The 11,495-nt window shown below is 39.2% G+C and overlaps 2 protein-coding genes across 2 annotated transcripts in view; both read right to left on the bottom strand.

Annotated features, from left to right (window-relative positions):
- Positions 1-4,030: 4,030 nt before the first annotated feature.
- Positions 4,031-6,728, bottom strand: LOC102198045 (RING finger protein 141-like). Its single transcript, XM_005731528.1, has 4 exons — positions 6,463-6,728; positions 5,863-5,959; positions 5,400-5,554; positions 4,031-4,426 (listed from the first exon to the last, which is right to left on the bottom strand). Exons 1-4 carry the CDS (start codon positions 6,597-6,599, stop codon positions 4,330-4,332), a joined length of 486 nt encoding a protein of 161 aa, XP_005731585.1. The 5' UTR covers positions 6,600-6,728; the 3' UTR covers positions 4,031-4,329.
- A 1,599-nt stretch (positions 6,729-8,327) lies between these two features.
- LOC102207865 (RING finger protein 141-like) overlaps positions 8,328-11,495 on the bottom strand; it is an 8,104-nt gene continuing 4,936 nt past the window's right edge. The window contains exon 5 of the mRNA XM_013910399.1: positions 8,328-8,481. Within this exon, the coding sequence (XP_013765853.1) occupies positions 8,328-8,481 (154 nt within the window). The remainder of the gene's footprint in view (positions 8,482-11,495) is intronic.

Here is an 11,495-nt window from a genome sequence, read left to right on the forward strand (position 1 = left end):
CAAAAACAATATGTCTCATTTTTCACTTTTTAATTATTTTTTTTTTAATTTGGAGCCTAAACCAAGTGGAAGGACTAGTCATTAGGATAAGTCAATCAATAACTTTCAGTCATGAAAGCCCAAGCCTGAAGACAACATGTTAGATAATAATCATTTGCAAAGTTCATACAAAGACACTAAGACAAGCTTTTCAAGTTTTGTATCTTAACTACAACATAGCAGACATTGCTTCTGTCAGAGCAGCTCTGGCCTCTGAAGGTCAGACGCAAAATAAATAACAGGTCAAAATGATCCCCATATGCCCATTTGCAAATGTTATCACTTTAAATTCTCAATAACCTTTTTCTTTTTTAATGCACAGTCATTAAACTACACGAAAAAGTAGTTTTTACTCTTATTTCTAAATGAACCTCCCACACAGCCATTGTTCAGACCTGTAGAACAATGCTAATGTGAGCCATTTAAAACTCAATAACTGAAGACTGAATTTTTCCTTTACATTCATCAGAGGCCCCACACTGACAGTGGCTATGACATCAACTATTCACACTTGTGAAACAGACTGTAGTGAGTTGATTTGAAACAGTTAAACGGGGGTCGTTTTTTTGTTTTGAACATCTAATTACTTGGCTTGATTAAAGGGAGACTGTACAGAAATTTTACTTTTTAACACAACAAAAAATATATAAATATATAAAAAATGAAAACAGGCATCCAGTCCACCGGAACACAAACCCATGAAGTACAAAATAGTGAGCATCTTTTTATTAATGATAATGCTACAAGAACGCATCTGTTTTATTACACTTCTTTTCACTCACTTTCAAGTTAAAAAGTATCCTTTACTGATGCTTGGACTCCTTTCAGAAGCGATGCAGGATAATGCTGCCACCTCATGGTTGCAACATCATATACATCCCACACAGCAGTTTATGTTTTAGGGCATGTTTAAAAATATGAAACTGGTGTATGTAGATTCAGATGCAGGTATGCTCTTTAAGTTTTAAAATGTAAAGTTTTTTGGAACACTTGCTGACCTGACCACACAGTCATGTAACCACAAGATCAGATGCCATTTTCTGAAGAACTTGTTGAAAGAGCGGCACATCTTTTGAGCCTGTAAAATCTCAAGTTGAATGAATGGATTAAATTGCCAGATAACATTTTATGAATCTCTTTGTTACTTTGCAGGAAAACCCAGAGAACTGAGGTGTCAAAACGTGACAGCAGTGGAAAAAAAGAAAAAGCAACTGCCCAAAAGTTTTACCTTTGGTCACATAAAATTCTAACTTTAGTATAGTTGATCTGAAATAATATTAAAGAAAATTCCAAACCTGTTGTCTCCTACATAAAAAATACTTATAATAAGTTAAAATACAGGGTGGGCCATTTATATGGATACACCATAATAACATGGGAATGGTTGGTGATATTAAAGTCCTGTGTGTGGGACATTAGTATATGTGAGGGGGCAAACTCCTCAAGATGGGTGGTGACCATGGTGGCCATTTAGAAGTCGGCCATCTTGGATACAACTTTTGTTTTTTTAATAGGAAGAGGGCCATGTGACACATCAAACTTATTGGTAATGTAACAGGAAAAACAATGGTGTGCTTGGTTTCAACGTAACTTTATTCTGTCATGAGTTATTTACAAGTTTCTGACCACTTATAAAATGTGTTTAGTGTGCTGCCCATTGTGTTGGATTGTCAATGCAACCCTCTTCTCCCACTCTTCACACACTGATAGCAACACCGCAGGAGAAATGCCAGCACAGACATCCAGTATCCGTAGTTTCAGGTGCTGCACATCTCGTCTCTTCACACCATAGACAATTGCCTTCAGATGACCCCAAAGATAAAAGTCTAAGGGGGTCAGACCGGGAGACCTTGGGGGCCATTCAACTGGCCCACGACGACCAATCCACTTTCCAGAAAACTGTTCATCTAGGAATGCTCGGACCTGGCACCCATAATGTGGTGGTGCACCATCTTGCTGGAAAAACTCAGGGAACGTGCCAGCTTCAGTGCATAAAGAGGGAAACACATCATCATGTAGCAATTTCAAATATCCAGTGGCCTTGAGGTTTCCATTGATGAAGAATGGACCCACTATCGTTGTACCCCATAAACCACACCAAACCATCACTTTTGTTGTTCCAACAGTCTTGGAGGGATCCATCCAATGTGGGTTAGTGTTAGACCAATAGCGGTGGTTTTGTTTGTTAACTTCACCATTCACATAAAAGTTTGCCTCATCATTGAACAAAATCTATTGAAAAAACAAAAGTTGTATCCAAGATGGCCGACTTCTAAATGGCCACCATGGTCACCACCCATCTTGAGGAGTTTGCCCCCTCACATATACTAATGTGCCACAAACAGGACTTTAATATCATCAACCATTCCCATGTTATTATGGTGTATCCGTATAAATGGCCCACCCTGTATATGTGATCAAATGCAAAAGCTGAAATTCACACAACAAAGACCTAGATAACCAATTTCTTTAAATACAACTTTAATTAAGGATTTAATAAATAATAAAGATTAACGCTACTGCATATTTACATTTAATAAAATCAACACTTTAAATCCACTTAAACAAAACAATTTTAACTCATATCTTAACTGTAAATTATATATGATATCAACTTGGATGGATGGAAAAGATTTCTACAACAGTCAGATTAAAATCATCTTAACAAATAAATGTAAATACTTTTAGAGAAATCAGCACAGCTGACAGGCAAGGTTATTTACAACAGTTAAGACACCACAACGAGCTAAGTCCTTAAAATCACATGAGCCTATTCAGTCCTGTGTCCTGAACTGCACCAGAACAGGATTTTAGCACAGATTCACATAACACAGCTCATGGTCCATGTCATGTGGGGTACAAACATGCAGGGATACATTGCACAGACATCCAAACAGCTTTATAGATGGAACATAAATTTTCACTTTACTGCTTGTCCAGAAGCCCTGGCAAATATGACAAGTATGTTTGGTGTCTTGGATTTCCACATGAAGGAAGAATAGGACATTTTGGGAAATGATGCTTATTTGCTCAGAGGTTTAAGATTTGATCAGTACCAATTTACTGTCTGTATGTTCACTGCAAGGCCAGAGTCAGTTCCCAAATTTAGTACAGAGACTACAAACAGAATGAAAAGAGCCTGATGTTGTCCAAAAGTTGAAAACAGTCCTGCAGGGACTTCATGAAGCAATTTAGCCATGAATCAGTCATATTAAACAAATTAGATATAATTAAATATAACATATTCAAAGAAGATTTAATAACACTGGCTATAGCCAGCCTTTTCTCCTTGTTTCCGGTCTTTGTATGAGGATAATCTAACTGCTGTCCTACATTTACAGGCATCTGACTTTCCCTGGACAGCAAACAAGACACTTTCCCAAAATATCAAAGTGATGATTTAAATTATATGAATGAGAGTCATACTTATCAAACTTTACAAGAAAGTGCAACTGTGTCTCTCTCATTCATATCGAAGGAAGGCAATGTCAACATGTATCAGCATTTGTTTTATAAAGTGCCTAGTTAACCCCAACCACCTCTTAGTAGTACTTTAAGCAACGTTTGGTTATTCCATTAAAATGTTGATGTCAACATGGCGGTGCACAGTAGAGCAGCGGCTACTCACGCTCCCGGAGAACGCGTCGATTCTAATGTTTTATGTCACTTTATCAATGCTGGTCATTATGCCCTTTGCTGCTAAAATATTTATTTACACCTATATTTATACCCACACTCCTTACCCATACTCTATACTGGTACTCAGGTTGTTGCACTCTAGTTATAGTATTATTTATTGTATTGTCTTATTACTTGTCATTTCTTTTGTTAAAAAAACAAAACAAAAAAACCCCAACTATTTATTCTAACTTTAAGAAAAAAATTCTGTTTCTTCATTATTTTTGTTTCTTTTCACTCCGGACTGTGTGTACATAATTTCGTTCCACCTCATGTTAACATGTGATGCGAATGACAAATAAAGCTCCTTGGATCCGTGAATGTTACAATTTATTATAATATACAAATACAGATTTATTTTTCACTTCAAACAACATATCACAAAACTGGTTTCAAAAAGCATCCTGGGATTTTTAGGACTTAAAAGAGGAGATTTTCATTTTCAGAGGCTGTCACAAAGAATATAGAGAGAAGAAACCTGCTGGATTATTTTCTATCTTGCTCTTTAGGAGGAAAAAGTCTTCTTATGTGGGTGTATCTCCATTTCCTATGTACTTAGCTAAGTATTCGACATTTTAAAGCATGTATGGGTGGCTTCCCTCATTAGTCACATTAGGGAAGTAGTCTCTGAAGATCAGATATTACCCATGATTCGCTGTCAGCAGTCACATGCAGATGACATGCTAGGTTGCTTAGGCTCTGGCCACTCCTACAGAAACAGAAGAGGATGTGGAATAATTACTGTGTGTGTGAATAACAGGAAGTTTAGATTTTTCAGTAACAAATTTTCATCATCAATTCATCAATTGCTGCTTGTATACAGAGAAAACATAAACTGTTTTATTATTTATCTACAGAGGAAAGCAACTTAAATTAGCTTTTCTACCTTTTTTAGTAGAAATATGTCTGATAAATCCTGAGGGTTTGCAATCAAGGAATTGAGAAAATAATATCCCTCTGTGTTCTAAAAATGTCCGAAAGTTTTAACACGACCCATCAATCAGCCCCCTAGCCTTGCCTCTGGATGAGAAATCACTCTGCTGCAAAGAAATTATATAATTTATGCAAATTGTGGAGCATTAAAGAAATATTTCTGTAGTCTTACAGCACTGAAACCTGTGGTGAGCAGGAAAAACTGCATTAACTGCATTGTTAGGCTGCTTGGAGATTCGGGCCTGAAACACAACATTTGATATTAGCACAAGTGTAATGGTTTTAATGGCATGTATGTTCCAACATTATCATTACTGCTCAGCTGGCAAATATAAGATCAAGTGGGTGTATTCAAAGGGACTGAATGCATTTGCATAAGAATCTGTGGGAGCTGGGGATCACACATGCTCTTCCTGAGGCACCAAAACCTTTAGTCTTTAAAGGAGTCCTTTTTTGTTCCAAACAAAACAACGACCAACCTGTGGTTAAATTGTCCAGAAAAGCTTTAGCTGAAACCTTTTAAATAGCTTTTTAAAATGGTAACCCTACAGCTGAGTTTTTAGACCACCAACATGCCCAAGTAGTGAGGTCCCACTTTGATTTGGCTGCAATGACCTTTGGTGTATGTTGTTCCCATGCTCTCTTTCCCCCTATTTCCTGTTCATTGTCACTATTAAATAAAGTTATAAAAGTACTTATAATTGCTGAATGTGCTATAAAATGTATGCTTTATGTCATGACTGCCTGACCTGCTGGCCTGGCAGGAGTCAGCCAGGAGCTCAGTAGAGGGGCTCTTTGCAGACGGCACCTGAAGACTCTGGCTGGCGATGTCATGATACAGCTTGATGAACTGATACAGGTTCATGATCTGCGATGCTTCCACCATGCCATTCTCCTTACTGATCTGTGAGGAAGAAAAGGCAATCATGTGACTTAATGACTGGTAGTGCATGCAGTTTCAATCTTACACTGTGCCAAAATAGTTGGCTATAACCCACCGATGACAGGCTTCTCAAGCCCAGCACGGTTTTTTAATCCAAGCTACCAGTTGATAGCTGCTATCAGCAATCTATTACAGGATGTATTTCTCTAGGGGCAGAATTACCTTTCCCCTTTTACAGGAGTATGGTTTCACTCACATCTGTCCCTCTCTGTCATAAATGTGTGGGCAGATGCCTCTGTTGGCATGTGGGGAAGGCTCTTTGGTCTCACCTTGGTACACACAACCCTGACAGCCACTTTCCACAAGGCTGTAGCATCAGATCCTGGCTGCACTTCAAACAGCAGGTCATTCTGCTGTTCAGCAGTACTGACAGAGAAGAATGAGAGAGGGGAGAAGTTATGTTTTTCTCCATAAACCATTCAGCCAAATGACAAAGCAGTGCCACAATATTCATAACAGAATTTTTACATTTATTTTTCATCATGCTGAATTTCAAAAATGTATTTTCATTACTAATACTTAACAACACTGCTCTGTGCTATTCACTTCGTGTTTATTTGACCTTCAGCTGCACTATCATGCCTTCCAGCTTTCAAGCTCCAGGAGCTTGTGAGCTAAAAAAAAAAAACCTAGCTAGTAAACTAGCAGAAATGTATGTAATGCTAGAAAATAAGGAAGGTTAAATCCCAGATATCATAAAAGCACTGACGCTAGCTCTCAAATTGAAAAGTCTACGTAAAATCAGCCCAAAGGTACACTTTTGAACTAGGTTAAGTTTGTCGGCCTGTTCATTCTGCACAAAACTGTTTTATGTTAAAGAAAAGCCACTTGCTGTTCTCTAAAGCTGTCTTTAACGACCTGTCACTTACATGTCATTAAGTTCAGCCAGTCTTCCCAGGAACTCCTCGTAAGTTAAGTAGCGACTGTCACGAAGCAATTCTAAACATTTCTCCAGCTTCTGACGGAGCTGGTTCATAACTCCCTGACCTGAGATCTGCTGACCCATCCCGGTGTTGTGTTAAAAGCACCAGTAACACTCGCAAACCAACAGAGGAAAAATATTTTTCTAAGTGGAGGATGAAGCTGGCGGTTGGTCTAGCAGTTTCCGGTTGCCTAGGTAACCCACTAACGTATTTACCCGAGCCATTTGGTAAGCCAGTTATTTGGAGCACTTTAATGACCACAGGTTAATAATAGCTATATTTGTAACTAGTAAAATCTTATAAAAAGCCAAAGATTTGTGGCTTGCAGTGACTTACTGCAAAAACAGATTCATGCTGGTCTTTGAACAGCCATAGTAAAACAGTATAGGAGTGATCACACATGGCACACATAAGGAACAAAGGTTATACAGATGTCAGATAGTGCCTTGACACAGGAATATCTGAATCATTACACTGTGGTGGTGAAGTGATTAGCACTGTTGCCTCAGAGCAATAAAGTTCCTGGTGCAAATCCTAGCTGTCACAACTGACTCGTGAAAAATGCAAAATTCTTGAAAGATGGGTTGTAAAACAGCTAACTGATTATTTACAGAAACAATGTTAGTGGAGGTTACAAATGATCTTCTTATGGCCTCTGACAGTGGACTCATTTCTGTGCTTGTCCTGCTAGACGTCAGTAGAGCATTCGGTACTGTTAGCAATAGTTTATTACAGCAATTGGAACATGCTGTAGGTATTAAAGGTATTGCAATTTGAATTCTCAATAATCCTTGGCTTCACTGTGTCTTTACCTCCGTAAAAGCAATGATGGGGCAGCTTGGACACCTTAGTTTGTGAGTTAGGTGTTCTCAATAACTCAAGAACGAGGCAGTGTAGGAGCTTCAAATTGACACCATAGGTGTAACTACAAAAAAATCAGATAAGTTAGAATCTCAGTGACTTCGACCTCAAGGTCAAGGTCAAAGGTCAAGTTTTATAAAAATCTTATGAATATGATAACCTAAGAATAAAGTGATGTAGGAGCTTCAAATTGATACCACGGGTGCAACAAATAAAAATATTCTATGCATTTGAACCTCAGTGACCTCAACCTCAAAGTCAGAGAATCTTGTGAATGCAGTAACTTGAGAACAAGGCAAAGTAGTCTAGTAGGAGGCTGAGGGGTAGCACTGGCAGTTGCCAGATTTTTTTTTTTACCATTTTTTGTCCCCATCCATTTTCTTCGGCTTATCCAGGGCCAGCTCACGGGGGCAGCAGCCTAAGCAGAGAAGGCCAGACCTCCCTCTCCCCAGCCACCTCCAGCTTATCAGGAGGGACACCAAGGTATTCCCAGGCCAGCTGAAAGATATGATCTCTCCAGCATGTCCTGGGTGTGCCCCGCGGCCTCCTCCTGGTGGGACATGCCTGGAAACCGTCCAGAAGGCATACTTATCAGATGCCCAAACCACCTCCTTTCGATGTGAAGGAACAGCGGCTCTACTCTGAGCCCCTCCCAGATGGCTGAACTTCTCACCCCATCTTTAAGGGAGAGGCCAGCCCTCCTTCGTAAGAACCCCATTGCCACCGCTTGTATCCGCAATCTTGTTCATTCGATCACTACCCACACCTCATGACCACAGGTGAGGGTAGGAACGTAGATCGACCGGTAAATTGAGAGCTTCGCTTTTACATTCACCTCTCTCTTCACCACAGTGGACCAGTACAATGTCTACATCACTGCAGGTGCAGCACCAATCCGTCTGTCAATCTCCTGTTCCCTTCTCCTGTCACTCGTGCAGGACGTACCAGACTTAATCTACTCCACCCTTTTCAGATTTGAAGGTGCCGATCCTCATTCCCACTGCTTCACACTCGGCTGCAAACCGTTCCGGTGCAAGCTGGAAGCAATCACCTGATGAAGCCAACAGAACCACATCACCACAGCCTTCCATCACTTGGCTACGCCTAGAAATTCTGTATATAAAAATTATGAACAGAATCGGTCACAAAGGGCAGCTCTGGTAGAGTGCTTCACCCACCGGGAACAAGTTCGACTTATTGCCGGCTATGCAGACCAAGCTCTTGTAACGGTTATATAAGGATCAAATGGCCTGTAACAATGGACACCGCATACTCCCAAAGCACCTCCCACAGGACACTCCGAGGGACACGGTCGAATATCTTCTCCAAGTCCACAAAACACATGTAGACTGGTTGGGCAAACTCCCATGCACCCTCAAGTATCCTTGAAAGGATAAAGAGCTGGTCCAGTGTTCCACGACCAGGACGAAAACAGCATTATTCCTCCTGTATATGACTTACGGACTAACTCTCCTTTCCAGCACCCTGGCATAGACTTTCCCAGGGAGCCTGAGGAGTGTGATCCCCCTATAGTTGGAACACACCCTGTGGTCCGGTAAACATGAGAACAAACCATCCTGGTCTTCCAATCCAGAGGTATCACCCCTGATCTCCATGCAACATTGCAGAGGCATGTCAACCAAGACAGTCCTATGACATCCAGAGTCTTCAGGAACTCAGGGCGGACCTCATCCACCCGAGGTGCTCTGCCAGGCTCTGGGTCTGGAATTATTTAACTGCCTCAAGTGAGAGGCCTGACCAGGGGGACAAGGGCCCGGACAACATATCTCCTGGGATCCCTGGGACACACAAACCACTACACCACGATAAGGTAGCAATTCGCGGAGGAGTATGGTTAACGTGTAAACCACATGAACAACTAGGTTTCACTCTTTTTTTATTTTAAAATGAAATGTCCCACACCACCATTGAGTTTACATGTTCAAACCTGTAAAACAATGCCAATGTTAGCCATGTAAAACTCATAAGATTAAGCATTTATGATTTTTTCCTATACATCTTAACACCAGTCTGATACAGTAGGCTACATCACTTAGGCTTTTATTGCCAAAGAAAATCTTGTTTCCAAACAGAATAAGCTGTATAAAAATGTAGCTTATACAGTTTATTGCATATGAAACAACTTATTAACAAAAGTTGCAAAAACTTTCAATTCAACAGTCATAAAGTGCCAAAAATTGAGTATCTATTTATTAAGGATAATACAGTAAGAATGGTTCTGTTATTACACTTCCCTTCATTCACTATAACAAATACAATGTCTGTACTATGCCAGGACCCCAGAAGGAATACAGGATAATGCTACCATCTTATGGTTGCAACATCACATTACACAGCAGTTTATGTTTTTAGGGCATGTTTAAAAATATGCCCTAAAAACATAAATATGTTCATAAACTTTATAATGTAAATATTAAAAACTTTCTTTGACATTTTTCTGAATGGACCATGCAGTCATGCAACAAGATCAGACACAGTTTGCTAAAGAGCTTGTAAAAGACTTCTCTTACTGCTGCACATCTCTGGGGTGTGTTTATTTCAGCTTGAATGAAAGGATTAAAGCGCCAAAATAATATTTATGAAGGCAAATATAATCATCTCCATCAACTACACACAAGTACCCAGAGAAGTGAGGCGTCAAAATGTCATTTGATAGATAAACAAAATGAACAGAACTGAAATATTACTGATATTTCAAAACTATAGACTCATATATGGAATAAATTGCTAAAATAAATGTGAAAAATGCTAAACTGAAGAATTCACTGAACTTCACACAACAAAGATCTAAATAAGTCATTTCTTTAATACAACTTTAAATGAAGAATTGGATTTGAGTAAAACAGAAATGAAATCTATAAGGTTCATACATATTCACATTTAATAAAATATTTCCGGAAGAATCAACTTCGAGTGTCACAGCTATGTCAACTTAAACTGAAAGTGCCACTAGGGATCGGTTAGACCCAGGGCGAAACAAAAACAAAACACAATTTCAGTGATTTTACTTAACTGTTCCCCTACAAGCTGCCTCTCTCTCAGTCATTAAGTTGCTTTTAATTACAGTCACGTCGAAGCACAGAGTGCAGTTTTGGGAGTGCAAACTAAAAGATTTCTACAGAATTCATAATAAAATAGTGTAAATAAAGATGAGAGAAAAATAATTAGAAAAAAATTCATAAAAGTAAAAAGAGGAGAACAACTTATGTGACAGGCAAGGTGATTTACAACAGTTAAGACACCACAACGAGCCAAGTCCTTAAAATCACATGAGCCTATTCAGTCCTGTGTCCTGAACTGCACCAGAACAGGATTTTAGCACAGATTCACATAACACAGCTCATGGTCCATGTCATGTGGGGTACAAACATGCAGGGATACATTGCACAGACATCCAAACAGCTTTATAGATGGAACATAAATTTTCACTTTACTGCTTGTCCAGAAGCCCTGGCAAATATGACAAGTATGTTTGGTGTCTTGGATTTCCACATGAAGGAAGAATAGGACATTTTGGGAAATGATGCTTATTTGCTCAGAGGTTTAAGATTTGATCAGTACCAATTTACTGTCTGTATGTTCACTGCAAGGCCAGAATCAGTTCCCAAATTTAGCACAGAGACTACAAACAGAATGAAAAGAGCCTGATGCTGTCCAAAAGTTGAAAACAGTCCTGCAGGGACTTCATGAAGCAACTTAGCCATGAATCAGTCTACAGCAAAAAAAAAAAAATCACCTTTAAACCTCTCTATTTTTCACATTTAGATATAGTTAAATATAACAAATTCAAAGATGATTTGATAAAACTGACTACAGCTGGCCCTTTCTCCTTGTTTCCAGTCTTTGTATGAGGATAATCTAACTGCTGTCCTACAGATATCTGACTTTCCCTGGACAGCAAACAAGACACTTTCCCAAAATATCAAAGTGAAGATTTAAATTATATGAATGAGAGTCATACTTATCAAACTTTACAAGAAAGTGCAACTGTGTCTCTCTCATTCATATCGAAGGAAGGCAATGTCAACATGTATCAGCATTTGTTTTATAAAGTGCCTAGTTAACCCCAACCACCTCTTAGTAGTACTTTAAGCAAC

Source organism: Pundamilia nyererei, unplaced genomic scaffold (assembly GCF_000239375.1).
Source record: "Pundamilia nyererei isolate P.nyererei 1_Seehausen unplaced genomic scaffold, PunNye1.0 scaffold00043, whole genome shotgun sequence".
In the NCBI taxonomy this organism is placed as follows: domain Eukaryota; kingdom Metazoa; phylum Chordata; class Actinopteri; order Cichliformes; family Cichlidae; genus Pundamilia; species Pundamilia nyererei.